Here is a 21,113-nt window from a genome sequence, read left to right as displayed (position 1 = left end):
GAGGATGGGTTACCTTTTGAGTCAGGTTCCTCTTGAGGTTTCTTCCTCATGTCATCTGAGTAAGTTTTTCCTTGCCACCGTTGCCACAGGCTTGCTCATCGGGGATAAATTAGGGATAAAATTAGCTTATGTTTAAAGTCACTAAAATTCTGTCAAGCTGCTTTGCGACAATGTCTATCGTTAAAAGCAATATAAAAATAAACTTGACTTGACATTACCATACACATTCTGTTATTGTACTCATATGACTCCATGGCTAAAGCTTTGGTTACCTGTGCTCAGTTAAATGTTGACAATGTTGCAGTACATGACAAGAGATTGAATACAGACCTTTGATTTTCTTATTTTCATAAATAATTAAATATGCTAATATTAAATAACCTCAATAAAAATCTTCTTCGGAGAAACCAGTGATTCTTGATCCTAATCCTTACTCCAAGGATCCCAGCTTGATTTTCAGGACTGGCTGTGTGAAATGTGAGTGCATTTCCTCCATCAGTGCTGGAATGTTTGATGTGATGTGAACAAATGTCAAATTCATCATCCATTGGTTTTATTGTGCCAGAGTGAATCTAAAATAAAAATATGTAAATGGAAGAACTTTATATGTCAACTTGTAACAAAAAACAGACTGTTTATTTATTGTATATACCTAATGTGTTTGATTGCCAAATGGATGAAATAACCAACCTGTGTGGCTCAGACTGGATCACAGCATCAGGCTTGGCAATAACCACCAATGACTAACCACCAATGACCTTGGCAAGGACCACCAGGGGCAGCCATGGCCTGTAGGCAGTGTTGTGCAAGTTCACACTTTTTTTGAACTAGTTCAAGTTCAGTTCAAACATGTTAAAAGTGAACTGTTCACGTTCATAGTTCACAGTTTTAATTCTGAACTAGTTCAAAGTTCAGTTCATTTTACTTTTAGGTGGGATATGAAAATAAAGACTAAAATCATATGCTACATTCTAGCTCAAAACTACTCACATATTATAGATATTATATTCTATCACACAAAATGGAAGTTATTGTACATACTATATATGGAAAAAAGGACAAAATATTTTGATTTCTTCACTGACTCAACCACTGCTACCAAAACGTTACACATGACTTCAAACAAATGCTTTCAGTTTCAACTAACAGTAACTTCTAATAAACGACAACTAGACTTCCTCATAAATGTCTCATCTCATCTCATTATCTCTAGCCGCTTTATCCTTCTACAGGGTCGCAGGCAAGCTGGAGCCTATCCCAGCTGACTACGGGCGAAAGGCGGGGTACACCCTGGACAAGTCGCCAGGTCATCACAGGGCTGACACATAGACACAGACAACCATTCACACTCACATTCACACCTACGGTCAATTTAGAGTCACCAGTTAACCTAACCTGCATGTCTTTGGACTGTGGGGGAAACCGGAGCACCCGGAGGAAACCCACGCGGACACGGGGAGAACATGCAAACTCCACACAGAAAGGCCCCCGCCGGCCCCGGGGCTCGAACCCAGGACCTTCTTGCTGTGAGGCGACAGCGCTAACCACTACACCACCGTGCCGCCCTCCTCATAAATGTGTGTGTTTCTAAAAAGATGACTGCCAATATGTATATACACTGAAGGAGTGCTATTTTAAGATCCATATCAACAGCATTGACCATATCAACCATACTGATCAGACAGAGGGATGCATGCTCAAGGGCTTTTTATTTCTCAAAATACAAAACAGGAAAACTTCAGATAGCCTCATTCTTCAGTACACATCTGTGTATGCACACAACAATCAAATTTCTAAAATTATTTGGCATTGTACTCATCTGTGTTCTCCGTGCCGCTACTTGAACTTTCACTGGCCATGTTGCCGTGAGTGTGCGCCGGCTGTGGTGTGCGCGCTGTCTGCTGCCTGACTGTAGCTAGGGAACGCTGGGTTACGCCTACTCTCCTCTGCTGCATCATGGGTAACGTAGTATGGAGCCAAATCATAGAGCCATCCACTATCTTCGGCTTCACACTACGTTATCCATGATGCATTGCACACACACGGCACCTCAGGGCAGTGAGTGACAACAACATCAGACTGACAGTGAAGTAGTAGAACGTAAAATATCTTGCAGGTAGACGTGCCACTCGAATCATCAGGTTTCATGTTTCGTTCATCTTCATGTTTGTCGTTCATGTCGCATAATTTGAACGAATTCACGTTCAAGTTCTTTCATTACAAAGTTGTTGCGTTCAGTTCAAAGTTCATGGAAAAACGAGCGTGTTCAGTGAACGCGTTCTTTTGAACGCGTTCATGCACAACACTGGTGAGGGCATTCATTTATGCACAGCTGTCTTAAGATCCTGCCACAGCATCTCATTGGAGATGAGGTCTGGATTTTGGCTTGGCCATTCCAACATTTGTTTCTTCTTTAGCCATTCAGATGTGGATTTGCTGGTGTGCTTGGGATCCCTGTCCTGTTGCATGACCCAATTTCAGCCTAGCTTAAGCTGTTGGACAGATGGCCTCACATTTATGTCAGAAATATTCTGGTATAAATTGGAGTTCACTGGTGTCTCAATGACTCCAAGTTTCCCAGGTCCTGTGGCTGCAAAACAAGCCCAAATCATCACTCTTCCATCACCAGCCTTAACAGTTGGTATGAAGTGTTTGTGGTGGTATGCTGTGTTTTCATCAAACATGGTTCTGTGCATGATGACCACACATCACCTTGGCCTCATCAGTTCCAGCACTTTTGTGGTTTATTCAGATGCAATTTTGCAAATCTAAGCAATGCTGCCATATCCTTTTTGGAGAGACGGGACTTTTTCCTAGCCAACCTCACATGAAAGTCAAGCTTGTTCAGTCTTTTTCTGATTTTGCTTTCACGAACATAAACCAATTACAGAGATCTCTAGGTCACATGATGTAGCTCTTGGTTTTACTTTATATCTCTGGGCATTTAAAAGTCTGACCTTGGACTGAATTTGCTGGGACAACCACTCCTGGGAAGATTGGCAACTGTCTTGAAAGCTTGCCATTTGTAAACAATCCTTCTCACTGTAGAATGGTGATGTTCAAATTATTTTGAGATGGCCTTATAACCCTTCCCATATTGATAGTGGACCAGTTAGTTTGAATAGAGTAGGATAAACTGTGGTGACAGATTTCCTAGATTCTGATAATGGTTTTAAATGTATTTTGTAAGTCAAATGAGTTGGGCACCAAGAAATGCTTCTGAGCTTGGTTAAGCTACATAATTATTTTATAGTGCACATGTTCCCTGTCACAAAGTACTACTACTAACACAAAGTATTACTTTAATTTTACGGACTAAGGTCAATGATCATAACCGATAGTGACAGCTGTATATTATGTGGTATTGACCATCTGTGGTATTGAAATGTTATACTGATGTGGTACTTCTTGGGCCCTCTGCTTCTAATTTATTATGTGCTTTGCTTGAAATTCAATTTCAAGTCATCTTTATTAGCTTAGCATTTTATTAAGCGACATTGTTATAAAGCAGATTTACAGAAATCTGGATGCAAATTTGGGGGAAGCCATGGCTGAATGGTTAGAGAAACAACTTTGGGGCCAAAAGGTTTTCAGTTTGATTCCCTGGACTGGCTGAAATACCCTTGAGCAAGGCACCTAACCCCCAATTGCTCCCCAGGCTGTTCTGGGTATGTTGTACTGTATGTTGCTCTAGATAAGAGCATCTGCTAAATGCTGTTAATGTAAATTTAACTTAATAAACAAGCCAGAGGTAATATTACCAAAGTCATCCAATGAATTGAGAAAGAAACAGGAGATCTCAGACTTGAAATTAGATCCACTTTTCAGTGACACCAGGGTGGTATGGTTGTGTCGTGGTTAGCACTGCCACCTCACAGCAAGAAGGTTCAGGGTTCAAGCCCAGTGGCTGACGGGGGCCTTTCTGTGTGGAGTTTGCATGGGTGTCTGCATGGGTGTCTGCGTGGGTTTCCTCTGGGTGCTCCGGTTTCCCCCACAGTCCAAAGACATGCTGGTCAGGCTAATTGGTGGCTCTAAATTGACTGTAGGTGTGAGCATGAATGGTTGTTTGTCTTGATGTGTCAGCCCTGTGATAATTTGGTGACTTGTCCAGGGTGTATCCTGCCTCTTGGCCATAGTCAGCTGGGATAGGCTCCAGCTTGCCCGTGACCTTGCACAGGATAAGTGGTTACAAATAATGGATGGTGACACCAGAAAGTATGATTATGATAATTACAGAATACATTCATGCAATGAAAATGCACACGTTACAAAAAGCATTTTAAAAATATAGGTTGTTCTGTATAAGCATATTGCGAATGAACTTGAACAAACCACGTGTCCTTTGCCTGACCATTTTTCTAAGTTGAGAACTGTTATTTATAATTATGATCATTTGCTGACATTATTCTGTCAATACTTGAATAAGGGTCTGAAACAACGTGTGATGTGATTGTAGATTTCAAAGAATTGGCATATATCAAGCATCAGATTTATAACATAAAACAAAATCCAAATTTTAAAGTATTATTTTCTCTCTTAGTTGGTAGCTATGATGGCATTGACCCAGTCAATGTAGCGACAGACTTCAGTATAAACACCAGGTAGGCCAGGGAGAGCACATCCTTCACCCCAGGACACGACGCCCTTCAGGGCCCCATTGCATACAACAGGACCACCAGAGTCACCCTGGAATGAGAGACAAAAAAACTGAGTGTAGTTCATAAATCTGTTAATGAATCTGTAGTGCAGGGAATGGATTTTTTTTTTGTATATCATAAACAAAAAAAGACCTTGTAAGAACCTGTTTCAAAATGAAATTGGGCTCCTGAGTAGAACAACAGAGAACAGGGAGAACCTGGTTGGGAGTCTTAGTGCTCAAAATTGGGTTGGAGGGATCACATTACAGCATTACTCTTTCCCCTGCCAATTACAGCAGCACTATTTTTTCACTTATTCATTCATCTATTCATACATCTTCAGTCATACAATGCCATCCTCTAGAGAGAACAGCCACTTTAACCTTTAAACTCTCAAATATAGTTCTGAAAACAGGGCAAAAGCTTTTCTGTTGTCATTTGGGGGCCCATTAATTAATTAATTAATTAATTAATTAATTAATTAATTAATTAATTAATTAAAAACAATTTCCTTGAAATGCAAATGGTAAAACTTTCAAACATGAAACTTCTCATTCAGATGGGGACATATTAGGTTTTTATATTAAAATACACTGATCAGCCATAACAATAAAACCCCTGACAGGTGACGTGAATTACACTGATTATCTCATTACAGTAGCACCTGTCAATGGGAGGAAAAATTAGGCAGTAATAGTTCTTGAAGCTGATGTGTTGGAATCAGGAAAAATGGGCAAGCATAAAAATCTGAGCAATTTTGACAAGGGCCAAATTGTAATGACACCTTTCTGTTTTAGGCAGCATTAACTTTTTCAGCAGTATATGCTACAGTTGCTCTTCTGTGGAATTGGACCATATGGGCTAGCCTTCGTGCCCCATGCAAATCAGTGAGCCTTTGGCATGACCCTGTCGCCAGTTCACCAGTTGTCCTTCCTTGGACCACTTTTGGTAGGTACTAACCACTGCATACCGGGAACACACCACAAGATGTGCCATTTGGAGGTGCTCAGACCCAGTCATCTAGCCATCACAATTTGGCTTTTGTCAAAGTCACTCAGATCCTTACACTTGCCCATTTTTCCTGCTTCCAACACATCAACTTCAAGAACTGATTCTTCTCTTGCTGCCTAATATATCCCAATCCTTGACAGGTGCCATTGTAATGAGATAATCAATGTTATTCACTTTACCTGTCAGTGTTTTAATGTTATGGCTGATTGGTGTAAATTGTTTTATTACATAAATCAAGTGATATCATGGGTTATCATCCTTTTCTAATTAGCAAACAAGACAAAGAACAAAACAGAACAAATTAGAAAAGCACTCGGAGAGCGCAGACCTCCGCCAAGAATCCTTTAAAAAATTCCAGGATCCAAACGGTGATCCGGATCACCGCCAAAATTTAATGGATTGTTACTTGTGCCCAGTCACACCTCTGGAAAAAATTTCAGAGCAATCCATTCATTACTTTTTCTGTAATGTTGCTAACAGACAAACAAACAAACAAACCAACGCTACCGAAAACATAACCTCCTTGGCGGAGGTTATTAAAGAGGGTTAGAATGAAATAAATCATTTCAAAATTGTGATTTTACCTGGCATGAATCTTTGCCTCCCTCCAAATACCCAGCACAAAACATGTTATCAGTGATTTTGTGACCGTAGGCTGCCTGGCATTTTGAGCGTGAGATTACAGGCACATTCAAGCACTGCAGTACGGATGCATAATTCACTGGAAAAGATTTGAAAAAACATGATCAACTGATCAGCTTGTGTTGCAATTTAAAGTTCAGCTAAAAGCAGCATTGCTTCACCATTGTTAACAATTGGTGTACCAACAGCAGCTAAAAATCAGTGAAAACATGAGTTAATAAATTAGTAGTTTTCGTAATAAGCGCTTAATAGTGCTATTAATCCTGTTAAGTCACTCAAATAATTGCCACTTTAATGACGAGTTCATCCTGTGATATACCAAAAGCCATAGGTTAGATTATTAAAGTTATTATACTGTGAAATTTTCATGAAGGTCCACATCTATTTTGTATTATTCTATTTACATTCACTGGATATGAGCAATTGCACTCTCTGATTGGCTACTCTACTAGTAGGCTATCAGCTCATATACCATGAGTAGAGAAAAACAAAATGGTGGAGCACATCAAGTCAGATATATCACTTTGTTATCAAGTTTTTAATAGAAACAGAAATAGCTCAAAGAACATAGGTCCCCCCCAATCTCCTGTTCCACACTCCAGCCCAGTCGGTTGCACCTTTAAGTTGGTTTGCCAACCGCCAGAAAAAAAAGCCCTAAAGAAGAAGAAGAAGAAAATGGCAGAGTGTGTTGCTGAACCAACCAAGGACGAAATAAAAAGTCTATTCGAAAACAAAACCCCCAAAAATACAAAAAAGCAACAAAATATGGAATGAAAGTATTTGATGGTAAGAACATATCTTTTTTATTTTTCAAGAATTATTATTATTGCATTTTTCACAAGTTGCTACTGTCATTTCACCGGTTTATTTACATTCAAAGTGGAAATGATTTTGTCAAACGTTTTGTACAAAGTTTTTATTTATTAAATTTGCAAAAAAATTAAAATAAAAATGCTCTGTTTCTCAAAATCCAGTGAATGTGGATAGAATAAAACAGTTATTCCACTCAATCTCGTCGTACTCGCCTCATCAGCTATCACCTCAATTTCACGGAATAACTGTTAATTATTGTTGCCTTACCTCCAGTATTGATCAGATTTCCCCATCCAGACACGAGGCATTCCTCCCCTGCCACTGCACAAGAGGATGCCAGAGGTATAGGCTGCACATACTGGTTAAAAACTGCAGGCTGGCTCAGTTTGAGCAACATGAAGTCATTATCATATGTGCTGTCATTATAGTTGGGATATGGTATGGCCTTCTCGACCCACAGTCTCTGCTCCGTGCCTTCGTTAGTGAACAAATGGTGTTCACCCAGGTGAAGAGCAAGACGATGAGCCCTTTGGATGGAATTTTTCAAATACAGTAACTGCTTTTTTTTCATGATTGTGTTGTATTATTTTTGTCCAGATGAAATACACATATTTAATAAACTTTAAAGCTTTCATTAAAATACATAGAAATTAGAAGAGTACAGTATTTCTTGATGTAAATGTAGTTCTGTGATCATTTATAAGTCTGCTGTTTTAAGCAACTTGTAGTCCCCTTTATTTTTAAGATATCAATAAGCCATGTGGTGTTTGGGATTCATTTGGGCAGTGCGCTTTGTGTCTGCAAAGGAAGCACCAACTACTTTATCAGTTAGTACATGTTCAGCATACAGTATTAACACTGTCTAATATTAAAATTATGGCTTCAGTTATTAAGGTTCAGTAAGGAACATTTAAATTTTGATCATAGTCATCATGTTTGCTGATGTTCTCCGAGTGGGAAAATAGAAAAAGTGCTGTGAGATACTCACGGAAGATAACAGTGAGCAGCAGACACGGCCCATAATTTGTTAATTAAGGATGCGCCACACCAGCGCTGTCCATCATCATAGGTTAGATAAATCTGCCAGGGCTGTGAGTGAGGACTACATTCATATCCCCCGATGATCTTATCATCATCAGCTCTGCTGTGGTCTAATTCACAAACAAAATATCATCTTGTCAAATCATTATTTCAGTAACTGATACACAATGCTAGATACAATTTCATGTGAGTCACTACAAGTCTCTCGAATAATAAATAAATAAATAATCATTCACTTACGCACAAACACCAACAGCAAAACGGTTACAGTGAGCCTCATTACCACTTGTACAATTAAAACCAAAATGGGCACGACAGACTACAGACTGGGTGTTTTATATATATATATATATATATATATATATATATATATATATATATATATATATATATATATTAATATCAACATGTGATGTCATGGAACACTGCCCTTTAGAACAGCCAGTAAAATTTAGCAAAATATTCTTGAACTGAAAGCTAACAACTGTTCAAACTGTCTTATCAGGTGGACCTGTCAAAACACATGACTACTTTAAGGTTAGACACACAGAGACTGCTTAATATATCCTACTCAAATAAAGGAAATACAGAAACCTTGGAAAAGCATGGAAAATATTTATACTGTTCAAGAATGAAGATGAATTGATTTCAGGGTTATGTTTTACCTACTTAACCTACCCTGAACAAAATATACATTCTTTGTAATACTATGGCACTTATTTTTTTTTTTTAAATTAATTAATTAAGTTACTCTTGGGTATTGTACCCCTTGCAGTTCAAATAGAGTAGTTGCTCCACTTGATTCAAATGTTTTTTGGGGGGTGGGAGGAATATGTGGATATGTGGATAACATGTAACAATCCACACAGACAGTAACCCAAGCTCAGGGTCGGTCTGTTTATGTCGGTCATTTTAATGCAGGGAAGCCATGGCCGAATGGTTAGAAAAGCGGCTTTGCAACCCAAAGGTCGCAGACTTGAGTCCCTGGACCAGCAGGAATGGCTGAAGTGCCCTTGAATGGCAGCATACCTAACCCCTAAGTGTTCCCCAGGTTGCTCTGGGTAAGAGTGTCTGCTAAATGCCTGTAATGTAATGTTGGTTTGCTTACTACCAGTAATGGATTTTATTTATTTCCTTATTTAAAATAGCGGTGGCATGGTGGTGTAGTGGTTAGCACTGTCGTCTCACAGCAAGAAGGTTCTAGGTTTGAGCCCAGCAGCCGACGGGGGCCTTTCTGTATGGAGTTTGCATGTTCTCCCTGTGTCTGCGTGGGTTTCCCCCACAGTCCAAAGACATGCAGGTTATGTTAATTGGTGGCTCTAAATTGACCATAGGTGTGAATGGTTGTTTGTCTCTATGTATCAGCCCTACAATGATCTGGCGACTTGTCCAAGGTGTATCCCGCCTCTCGCCCATAGTCCGCTGGGATAGGCTCCAGCTTGCCTGTGATCCTGTAGGACAGGATAAGTGGCTACAGATAATGGATGGATATTTAAAATAGTTAATAATCCAATTTATAATGTCAGTCCATGCACAACAGGATATGAATTCTAGCACCTGAATTATGTGGCTTTGAGTAAATTTTGACAATGTTGCAGCACCTAAGATAAGATAAAATAAGAAATCTTTATATCATTATACTTGCTATAAAGTGGAGAAGCCATGGCCTAATGGTTAGAGAAGCAGCATTGGGACCAAAAGGTCACTGGTTTGATTTCCTGGACCAGCAGGAATGGCTGAAGTGCCCTTGAGCAAGGCAAGGCGCATAATGTGCATGTGCACATGAATAAAGACAGATTAGCATTAAATAGGGGCTCATCGAGTGGTCAGGAGCACATCGGGCGGCAAGCGTTCTCCATCTACCACAGTCTTATGTTACTTCTTGTGCTCTTGCTGTTGCGACTCCTCTTAACATCATGTCTTCTTAGAAAGTTCGCTACCATGTTTGCTTGGGCCTTCCTCGCTTTATTCTGCCTTCTGGTGTCCAAGTGATTGCGATCTTCAGTGCTTGTTCACCAGGCATTCCAGCACATGTCCTGTGTACCAGATTCTTCTCTTGGTAATCACTTCCCTCAACGGTTTGACATTCGTCCACCTGTTAACTTCATTTGTTCATTGATCTCTGTAAGTGAGCTTCAGAATTTCTCTTAGGAGTCTTTGTTGAAATGCCTCCAACTTCTTTGCTGTTGTTTTCCACATTTCACTGCCATACAGAGTGGATGGAATGATAACTTATTGTAAGAGTCTTATCTTAATACCCTGTGAGAGCTCACCACTTCTCCAGATGCTCATCATCCATCTGAATGCTGCTGTTGCTTTCCTGATCCTGGAGTTGATGTCTACCTTCACGTCTCCATTTGCTGTGAGTGTACTACCAAGATACATGAATTTTTGTCAATCTCCTTGACTGATTCTTGACCAATTTGTAGTTGGTTAACTGGAGTTGCAACTGAATCATCAGTCCTGTTTTAGTCACATTCTCTTTCAGCACCATCTCTCAATATTATCTCTTGATATCAAGACACTAAGTCCATCCTTGCATCCATTATCCATAACCGCTTTTCCTGTGCAGGGTCACAGGCAAGCTGGAGCCTATCAGAGGCACCCAGAAGAAACCCACGCAGACACGAGGAGAACATGCAAACTCCACACAGAAAGGCATCTGTCAGCCACTGGGCTCGAACCCAGAACCTTCTTGCTGTGAGGCGACAGTGCTCACTGCTTCAGATGGGTTAAATGCAGAGGATGAATTTCACTGTGCTTGAAGTGTGCATGTGACGAATAAAGGCTTCTTCTTCTTCTTCTTCTTCTTTTTCTTCTAACCACCATGCCACCCAAGACACTAAGTATAGACCATTATTTCTTCCTATTTTCATAAATTATGTATCATGCTAATATTAAATTACATCACTGTTAACTTAATGAGATCTTATGAGAATCCAGTTATTCTTGACTGCAACCCTCAGTCCAAGCCTTACTTTGATTTTTAAGGTTGACTGTGTGAAATTAGTGCATTCTCTTCATAAGTGGTGGAAAGTTTGAAGTGACGTGAGCAAATTTAAAATCTCATCTCATCTAGCCGCTTTATCCTGTTCTACAGGGTCGCAGGCAAGCTGGAGCCTATCCCAGCTGACTACGGGCGAAAGGCGGGGTACACCCTGGACAAGTCGCCAGGTCATCACAGGGCTGACACATAGACACAGACAACCATTCACACCTATGGTCAATTTAGAGTCACCAGTTAACCTAACCTGCATGTCTTTGGACTGTGGGGGAAACTGGAGCACCCAGAGGAAACCCATGGTGAACATGCAAACTCCGCACAGAAAGGCCCTCGCCGGCCACGGGGCTCGAACCCGGACCTTCTTGCTGTGAGGCGACAGCGCTAACCACTACACCACCGTGCCGCCCCTTCTGAAACCAAATAGTGGGATTTTCATCACTACAGAACACAGTCAGTCATGTAATACATCCATCCGTTATCTGTAACTGCTTATCCTGTGCGGGGTCACAGGCAAGCTGGAGCCTATCCCAGCTGACTACGGGCGAAAGGCGGGGTACACCCTGGACAAGTTGCCAGATCATCACAGGGCTGACACATAGAGACAAACAACCATTTACACTCACACCTACGGTCAATTTAGAGCCACCAGTTAACCTAACCTGCACTGCATGTCTTTGGACTGTGGGGGAAACTGGCGCACCCAGAGGAAACCCATGCAGACACGGGGAGAACATGCAAACTCCACATAGAAAGGCACCGGTCAGCCACTGGGCTCAAACCAGAAACCTTCTTGCTGTGAGGCGACAGTGCTAACCACTACACCATCGTGCCACCCAGTCATGTAATGAAAAGACGAAAGGTACAAAATACATATAAAATTAAGGAGCATGTTGGGAATGAGCTTAAACAAATTGCATTTGTTCTTTGCCTGACCAGAGTTTAGAAATGCTATTTAGACATGATGAGTTATTGCAATCATTATGTCTGTCAGTACCTGCAATAAGACATGAAATAATGGGTGGTGTGACTATAGATATCAAAGACTGTATATATTAATTTGCTTCATCACATAAGAGCAGATACATTATATTAATGGCATGTAGAAGACATTCTTTTTCAGAGGAACATACAATGCACCCAGAGCAGCGTGGGAAGCAGTTGGGGGGGGGGGGGGGGGTTTAAGGTGCCTTGCTCAAGGGTACTTCAGCCATTCCCGCTGGTTCAGGGAATCAAACCACCAATTTTTTGGTCACAAAGGTGCTTCTCTAACCCCATGCAGATACTGCACTTAATCTTATAATTTGTAAATTGTAAATGCTTTATTTAGTGAAAAGGGAGGGGTCATAAGAGGTTTTAATACAAATTATAGCCTACAATGAACCCTGAGCAAGTCCTACATCCAACCAAATATTAAACATAATAAATAAATATGCAACACCTAACAGTATAGGAGTGCACAGACTACAAAAAGTGCAAATACACAGCACAACAGTGTGAACTCAGTGCAAAACAATGACACAGAACAGAATACCCAGAAGGATGAAAACACAGTACAATAGATACACAGTATAATACACTCACCAGCCACTTTATTAGGTACATCCATACACCTACTGTTTTATGCAGTTATCTACTCAGCCAGTCCCTTGACAGCAACACAATGCATAAAATCATGCAGATACAAATCAGGAGCTTCAGTTAATGTTCACTTCAAACATCAGAATGGGAAAAATTGTGATCTCAAAGTGTGACTTTCACTGCGGGATGGGTGTTGGTTTGAGCCAGATGGACTGGCTTGAGTATTTCAGAAACTGCTGATCTCCTGGGGTTTTCAAACACAAAAGTCTCTGGAGTTTGCACAGAATGGTGTGAAAAACAAAAAACATTGAGTGAATGACAGTTTTGTGGGTGGAAATGTCTTGTTGATAAGAGAGGTCAGAGGAAAATGGCCAGATTGGTTCAAGCTGCCAGGAAGGATATAGCAACTCATAGCCACTCTTTACAACGATGGTGAGCAGAGAAGCATCTCCACATGCAACAACAGAAGACCACATTGGGTTCCACTCCTGCCAGCCAAGAACAGGAATCTTCGAATCAAGAACAAGTTCTGATTAAAGTGGCCGGTGAGCATAGATACACAGTGCAATGACAGCTGTTGCAATGATAGGATGTAAACTACTACAAAATTGCTGTGTAGCAGCAATATTGGCAGAAAAAAAAAGAGTCCCATAAATAGAAAGTGTCTAATGCAGCACTGTAAAGTGCATTATGCAATGGTATTGAATCATATTTAGTTCGGGTTTTTACTAACCCAGGTGAGCATTAGGAAGCCGCAAGGTGTAGAATAATCTTAGTGCCTCAGGGATGAAACTATAGCGGAGTCTGGTGATGGTGGTGGTGATATGGATGCTCCTGTATCTTCTGCCAGATAGCAGGACAGGGAAGGAGGATGGAAGGGTGGGAGATTAGCTCTCTTCCACCTCCATAGGAAATGGAGATGCTGCTGGGCCTTCTTGGCTATGTAGGTGTGTTGAGACTTCAGGAAAGGTCTTCTGTCATGTGCACACCAAAAATCCTGGAGCTTTTGACTCTTTCCATAGTTCTACCACACAGCCCTGGGGAGCACCGGTGTTCAGTGCGGTGATGCTGGAATTGGTGTTTCCAATCCTAATGGGCTGGGGTCCCCAAGCCAGTGAGTTCAGGATCCAGTTGAAGAAGGAGGTGGTCAAACCCAGCAGGCTCAGCTCTTCTATTAGCTGTTGTGGGATGAGTGTGTTGAATGCTGATCTGAAGTCTATGAACAGTCCTGCTATCCTGTTGGCAGAATGTGCAGTCACCTTGGCTTGCTGAATGGCTGTGTCCAAATACTGTTTCCATAAAAACAAAAATTCAGCAGTCTCTGAATTCACACTGGGTAGTTAACTGTAGTCTGAGGAAGTCTCGTTTATTATCAAGTGAGCAAACACTGGAAAAGAGAACAGATGGTAGTGCCAGAAAACTAGGGTTACCCTTTAGCCTTCCATGGATGTCTGCTCCCATGCCATGCTTCCACTTCCTCACACATCGTGTCCAACACCCTCTATCCCGGCCAGGGGCATCAGTTGCCTGGTTCACATAGCAGCCTAAGGTAATCCACCATTTATTTTTCCTGAGCTTTGCTTTCCAATGTTTAGCAAAACTGGCAATGACAGATGTTTACCAGTGCTTCTGTAACCGCTGTCTGCGTTGTGTTGTGTTTCTGTGACAAAGGCCGACACGTTCTCAGTGTTTGAATGCACTTTTATTGCCTGTAGGACAGCAAGGAAACCCACTGGTTGGTCACGTTCATATACAGCAGTCTCTCGGCACAGCATGGGCTCAATCCTCACGTACTGGCCAGATTATTCATAAATAATAATTAATAAACATAAACCCAAACATAAACATTATGTACCTGTAGGAGAGCAAGGAAACCTACTGGTTGGTCACGTTCGTATACAGCAGTCTCTCGGCACAGCTTCATGGGAAGAAGTTAGCAAATATTAGCTTAGCCTTTGAGCTAAGGTACCATAGCTAACTATCGTATCAATATATAACAACAATACACAACCAATTTGACTCATTCTGTTAAGTGCAATGTGTTCGCCACCTTCTTAAGTATAATATAATTTTAGCTGTGTTATTGCATTTCCGTTATTTTCACAGTTTCAGTACAGTGCTGTGCTTTGAGTAACCTACCATGGGCTCAGTCCTCATGTACTGGTACTGAGGTAACGTCACAGCCAGTATTTATGTGCTGAGGGGAGCCATGGCAACCAGTGAGTGTCCATGATACATATTGTATGTAACAACAAATCTGATTGCTTGTCACTATGTCAAGTGGAATCAACAGCTAAAATCTGTTACACTTCCAAGGCACATCCCTGGGAAAAGTTTCCTAATTAGTATGGACAACACATAACATACACTATATTTCTGGACCCAAAGTGGCTACTGCATGCTACCATGCTGTTATCTTGGATTATTTAGTAATCTGGCTTAATATAAGGTGACTTGAGCCAGCCCCCTCCACCTTGATATTTTTTATACCTCCTGCAATAGAAAAGAGTGACATGATACATCTTGTTTAAAAAAAGAAAAAAAATGCTGGAAAACAAAAAGAACAAAATGGAACAGATATAAATTGTACATTTTTTTTATGCTCTACTTAGTAAAAAGGAAGGTACAGAACAGGTTTTAATAAAACTACAATATAACCTAAAAAGTGAATGAATCTGTATTAAAACTGCCAGCTGAAGAATTCATGAGTCAATAGTTATGTGCTTAAAAGTGTCAAGTCAAGTCAAAGTCCCTCTCACACCAGAATCTGGTCTTCCCAGGCAGTCTCCTATCCCAGTACTAACCAACTCTTTAAGGTGTATGGGTGCAGCACCAATCTCCGTTTTTATAGCCCTCGGCTTCTTGCCTATACAGCTAGGGTTACAGTGGGGGGCTAGTCCTCTGGTAACCACAAGAGTTTAACTCCCCACTCGCATCTGTATTGCAGCATGCCTTGCCAGATGGTAATAGGTATGATTTTTATGATGGTCTTTGGTATGACCCGACCACAAGTAGAACGTGCGATCTCCCAGTCGAGAGGCGGACATGCTAACCACTAGGCCAATTCGCGGTTCTAAAAGTGTCAGAAATGTAAATATTACCCAATATTATATAACATTCACCAGAATTCAAAAAATTCAGTAGCATTATCATACATGGATAATCTTATTAATAATCCAATACAGTAAAATCCATTTAGAATGTGTGAATGTGTATATGCATGGTCAAGATGACACTGCTACCTTATAATCTTTATGTGTGCCTTCAGCCTATATTTTATATTATAGCTTGCTTAGCTCGGTTTTTAGCAAGAAAACAGCCTCAGCAACTCACGCACTAGTAGTGCATGAGACTACTACAGCTTGTGACTTGGCAGGTATGTAACCTTTTTTTTATTAATAATATGACTGATCAAACCCACTGCCTATGACTCAATAAAACTAAAACTAAATATCACATTACTTAATGTTTTTAAAGTTTTGGGGTTTTTTTTGCTTGGTTTAATAATTGGGTCAAAAAGTGCCACATTACCTTTGTCAGTATGACTGCCCTGACAGTTTGCCAGCTTATGAATTAGCATTAGCAGATCTTGCACCAGCCACTGCAAAACTGGTCATGAGCTTCTCGGGATTTGTAACTCACACAAAGTGTATGCACTCAGTCCATAAACAAGTTTGTTTCCAATGTCCTTGGATGTGAGTGGAGGGTCTGTAATCCAGTCTTTGACTGTTGTTTTGCACTTAGTCTGTCCAAATACCATTGACTGGCAATGCAATTCAGTTTCTCCTGGTAGGGTCCCTTTTCTTTCTCTTTTCCCATCTCTGAAAATACAGCATACCAACACAAAACTGGTAACTGCAAATCCACATTTCATTGCCTGGATTCCAGTTATTTTGTGAATTGCAGCAATTCATTTGCTTCTCTTTTCATTAGTTTTCAGAAAAAGATAGCTCAGATGCTAACATGTCTGTGAAGGTTCTCAGTCATCCAGGTCATCGTACACAGTAGGTGCTAAAGAAGGCAACTGGACTTGCTTGAAATCTTTGAATACGTTTCACCTCTCATCCAAAAGGCTTCTTCAGTTCTGTCTGACTAGTAGGAAGTTCCAGGTATTTATCCTCTAGTGGACCAAAAGCAAACCTAAGGAGAGTTGTTGAGGCCACATGGGTCATTAACACTCTCAGTCATCCTGTAGGTATTAGGGTCGCTGTTGGCCGGGTGTGAACGGTGTTAGCAGCCTCAAGGGTCATTAGGGTGATCTGTGGATCATTGGCTCTCTTTCTGCCCTCATGTGAGTCATTGAAGTCAGCTGAGTCTTGGTATGGATGTGTATTGTGTGAAGACCGTTGGTTTGAAAAAGGAGTAAAAGAAGTCATCTTCGTCAACCTGGAACAACCATCACTGAACAGAGGAGGTGGTCTGAGACACCACTTATCAGCCACCTACAATGCAGTCCTTGGTACACTTCTCAGAAAACTGAATATACATCCACACCAAGACTCAGTTGAATTCAGTGACTCACATAATGGCAGAGAGAGCCAAAGACCCACAGGTCACCCTAACGACTCTCTAGGCTGCTAATACCGTTCACACCCAGCCTCCAGTGACCCTAACACCTACAGGATGACTGAGGCCCTGTCCACATGGCAACGGATTCAGGTGAATCTGATAAAATTGTTTATCGTTTCGGCCTGGCGTCCACACGGCACCGGCGTTTTGGGTGCCCCAAAACGAAATCTTTTGAGAACGGGTTCCAGAGTGAAAAAATCTGGCAACGGCGCTGTTGCGAAGTCGTCTGGATGAGTAGAACGGATTTGTTTACGATGATGTCACAACCACATGACTGTCAGTGCTTCACGCCGGGTAGAAGTATAATGAATTCGATGCGAGTTGTCAACAAATCCTATAACTTGGTTCATGAAACGCGCTTACAAAATATTTTCACTGTGAATATTTATTATGTAATGGTGCAAAGTGAGAGAGAGAGAGAGAGAGAGAGAGAGAGAGAGAGAGAGAGTGAGAGAATAGCCCTTAGGGCAGAGTCTTTAGTCCAAACACTGCGGAAGCAGTACCAAACCGCGCACCACCCGTGCGCTTTCCAAAAACAAAAACAATCCCGCCAGCAAACATAGGAAAAAAAAAAGGAGCAATCTCACCTCTTCAGATGTTGGTTTAAGTCCGACAATACATTCCTCATAAAGGGCGTAGAAGAACAAAGTAATCCATCAACGTGTAGCATTCAATTTATTCCGGACCATTAAAGAATTCTGGAGGATATCAGAATGTTGGCGTACCGGCTTCCATCTACCCCCATTCATTCCTCTTTCTGCGTCTTTCGTTTTACGCTACTGATTAATAATCAAAACTTTATGTGGCTGATGCTACAGAAGAAGGGGTTTATGTGCATGCGTCTACTTCTTCTATTGTTCTGGTGTCTCCGATGGGACTGTCTTACAGCGCACGTAGTGGTGTGGCATGTGTATTGCATCGTTTTCAGCAAGCGTTGCGTTGTCATATGAACCTGAAATTTTACTGATCCATTGCCCATGTGGACGTAATATTTTAAAAAAAAATCTCGTTGCCGTGTGGATGTAGCCTGAGAGTATCAACGACCCATGTGCATACATGTCAACCTTTGGTCAATCAAACCTGTATAACCAAAATCCATATTTCCCTTATAAAATCCATATAAGATGCAAATTAAAATAATTTACCTAAAATTTGAATGATAATTAACAATGATATATCCAAGTTACTTTTTATTCAATATTAATAACAATAAACCTTCAGAATGAATACAAAGCTCCAATGTTTGACAAAAACACAAAGTGTCACTCTAATGTTCTGAATTGTACTCCATGGCAGCTTTTTTTAGCACTCCGCACCAATACTCACTAGGCTGCATGTCACAGCAAGTGTCTGTGTTGATCTTGCCGGAGTGCCCATTCAGAATCTTTTCAGTCGCTAGTGAAAGTCGCTCAGGTGGAAATGTTACTTCCCGGTTGGCGGGATTCTCGCAATGCGGTGTGCGCATGATCAGAAGTGGAACGAAGTCTCGCTACCACAAGATAACGCGCGATTTCATAAGACTCTTTACTGGCTGTCAGTGCTTTCTGTGGTGTATAGTACGTTTGTAAATGTTATGCGCTCTTTTATCATCGTGGGAATTGATTATAACTCTAAATAAATATTGAAGTTTTTTTTAAAGAATCCGTATAACTTTATTTGTACGCCTGTATACTACGTTTATTGAATCAAATCCGTATAAAATACGGGCATTCCGTATAGGTTGACATGTATGCATGTGACCTCAATGACTCTCAGGTTTGCTTTTGGTCCACTAGAGGATAAATACCAGGAACTCCCCACTAGTCAGACAGAACTGAAAAAGCCTTTCAGATGAGGTGTGAAACGTCTTCAAGGAGTTCAAGCAAGTCCAGTTGCCCTCTTTAGCACCTATGGTCTCAGAGGCTAACATGTATGTAACTGGCAGTGACTTATGCATATGGTGATGTCACGGGCATTCTTTTTCTCCTCTCATGTTGGACTGAGGGCAGACTGGACACTACAGTGACTCAGTGTTACATCTTGAGGTACAAATAAGACAGATAATGCGTCCTATCTCGGGGTTGGCTGGTTAGCATGCTAACTTCAGTGGATATCTCTTCGACAGGATACATAGACATCTTTGACATGTCGAAACTATTATTTCTTCATGTTCTGTTGATAATTTTAGTTAAATTAAAAAAAAAATGTTTAAGCTAAAATTAAACTGGGCAGCCATAGCCTAAAGTTTAGAGAAGCAGCCTTGGACCCAAAGAGTTGCTGGTTCAATTCCCTGGACTGGCAGGAAACTCTCCATGGCTGAAGTGTTTTTGAGCAAGGCACCTAACTCCAAAATACTCCACAGGCACTGGGTATGTGTATGTGCTCATTGTACATTGCTCTGGATAAGAGTGTCTGCTAAATGCCTGTAATGTACTATCTGTAATGTAAAATTCTTTGAATCTTACACATTGCACTTTTAATGACAAGCTGATACTGTGATACAGTATAAACAATAGGTTATATTATTAAGGTTAACACATTGAATTTTCCCATAAAGTTCCATATTTATTTTGTATTATTGTTGCCTTAATTGCCCATCTAGACACCAGGCCACTGCACAAGAGGACACCAGAGGTACAGGCTACATACTGGTTAAAAACAGCAGGTAGTCTGATCAGCATGAAATTATTGTAGTGTATGATTTCATTATAGTTTGGATGTGGCATGACCTCCTTGGCACAAATTCTCTGCTCTGTGCCCTCATTAATGAATACATGGTGTTCTTCCGGGTTAAGAAGTTGATTTGCCCTGGAATTTAATGGAATGTACACTATATGGCCATAAATATGTGAACACTGGACCAAGAAGAGCTTGTTGGACATGCTATTTCAAACCTATGGGCCCCTTTGGGCTCATTATTGAGTATGTCTGTGGGAATTTTGCCCATTCAGTCAAAAGACCATCTTTAAGGTCAGGCACTAATGGTGGACAAGAAGGCCAAGCAGCCAATTAGTGTTCCAATTCATCACAAAGGTGTTCAGCGGGATTGACGTCATTGCTCTGTGCAGGCCACTGGAGTTCCTCTACATCACACTCATCAAACCATGTCTTTATGGACTTCACTTTGTGCAATGGGTATAGTTATTGCTGGAACAGGAATGCATCTTCCATAAACTGGTGGCACAAAGTTGGAAGCATACATTTGGCTAAAATGTCTTTGTAAACTGAAGCAGTGACAATACCCTTCATTGGAACTACAACCCCAAACCAGAAAAAGTTAAGATGCTGTGGTGCAAATTAAAAAAAAGAAAGCAGTGATTTCTAAATTTACATTGACTTGTATTTCATTACAGACAGTATGAACCCAAAATACTTCATTTGTTAATATACATCCATTCCTGTGTTTCAGGCCTGCAACACAGTCCAAAAAAAAAGTTATGATGGGGAAATTTAGGACTAGTAATGAGGTAAAACAATTAAATAATGATGTGATTTGAAACAGGTGATTGCTATCATGATTTGGTACAAAATCGGTATCGAGGAACGGCCTAGTCTTTGAGGAGCAAAGATGTGCCGAGGATCTCCAGTTTGTTAACTAATGCGTGAGAAAATTAGTGAAATATTTCACTTTACATGTAATGTATATAGAATATGTGAAAATTTACCTTTTTGAATTAAATTACAAAAAAAAAAACCCAGAGAACTTTTTCACCATATTGCAGTATCTTGAAATGAATTTGTATGGCCAAAAGTACAGCTTTGACTCTTGGGAAATCTTTCTGCTAGATTTTAGTGTGGCTGTGGGAATGTCTGCCCATTCAGCCACAAGAACATTAATG

The 21,113-nt window shown here is 40.7% G+C and overlaps 1 protein-coding gene across 2 annotated transcripts; it reads right to left on the bottom strand.

The window, feature by feature from the left end:
- Window positions 1-1,751: 1,751 nt before the first annotated feature.
- On the bottom strand, window positions 1,752-18,714 carry zgc:92590 (uncharacterized protein LOC474322 homolog). Of its 2 annotated transcripts, none has more exons than XM_060921300.1 (5): window positions 18,622-18,714; window positions 8,092-8,254; window positions 7,371-7,630; window positions 6,233-6,369; window positions 1,752-4,686 (listed from the first exon to the last, which is right to left on the bottom strand). In XM_060921300.1, exons 1-5 carry the CDS (start codon window positions 18,629-18,631, stop codon window positions 4,537-4,539), a joined length of 720 nt encoding a protein of 239 aa, XP_060777283.1. In that variant the 5' UTR covers window positions 18,632-18,714; the 3' UTR covers window positions 1,752-4,536. The 2 variants fall into 2 exon arrangements, with proteins under 2 accessions (XP_060777283.1, XP_060777282.1); XM_060921299.1 differs by lacking the exon at window positions 18,622-18,714 and adding an exon at window positions 16,258-16,335.
- Between the last annotated feature and the right edge of the window lie 2,399 nt (window positions 18,715-21,113).

The sequence above is a fragment of the Neoarius graeffei genome, chromosome 5, assembly GCF_027579695.1.
Source record: "Neoarius graeffei isolate fNeoGra1 chromosome 5, fNeoGra1.pri, whole genome shotgun sequence".
In the NCBI taxonomy this organism is placed as follows: Eukaryota; Metazoa; Chordata; class Actinopteri; order Siluriformes; family Ariidae; genus Neoarius; species Neoarius graeffei.
Note: the sequence above shows the minus strand (reverse complement) of the source record. Positions and strands in the feature narration are given on the sequence as shown.

Excerpts from the sequence above, each read along its gene's own strand:
- zgc:92590 (XM_060921299.1), bottom strand. The coding sequence starts at position 16,306 with ATGCTAATTCATAAGCTGGCAAACTGTCAGGGCAGTCATACTGACAAA. Across the intron at positions 7,631-8,091 it reads GCTGCTCACTGTTATCTTCC|GGCTCATCGTCTTGCTCTTC; the intron begins GTGAGTATCTCA and ends TTCCATCCAAAG. Across the intron at positions 6,370-7,370 it reads AAATCTGATCAATACTGGAG|TGAATTATGCATCCGTACTG; the intron begins GTAAGGCAACAA and ends AATCTTTTCCAG.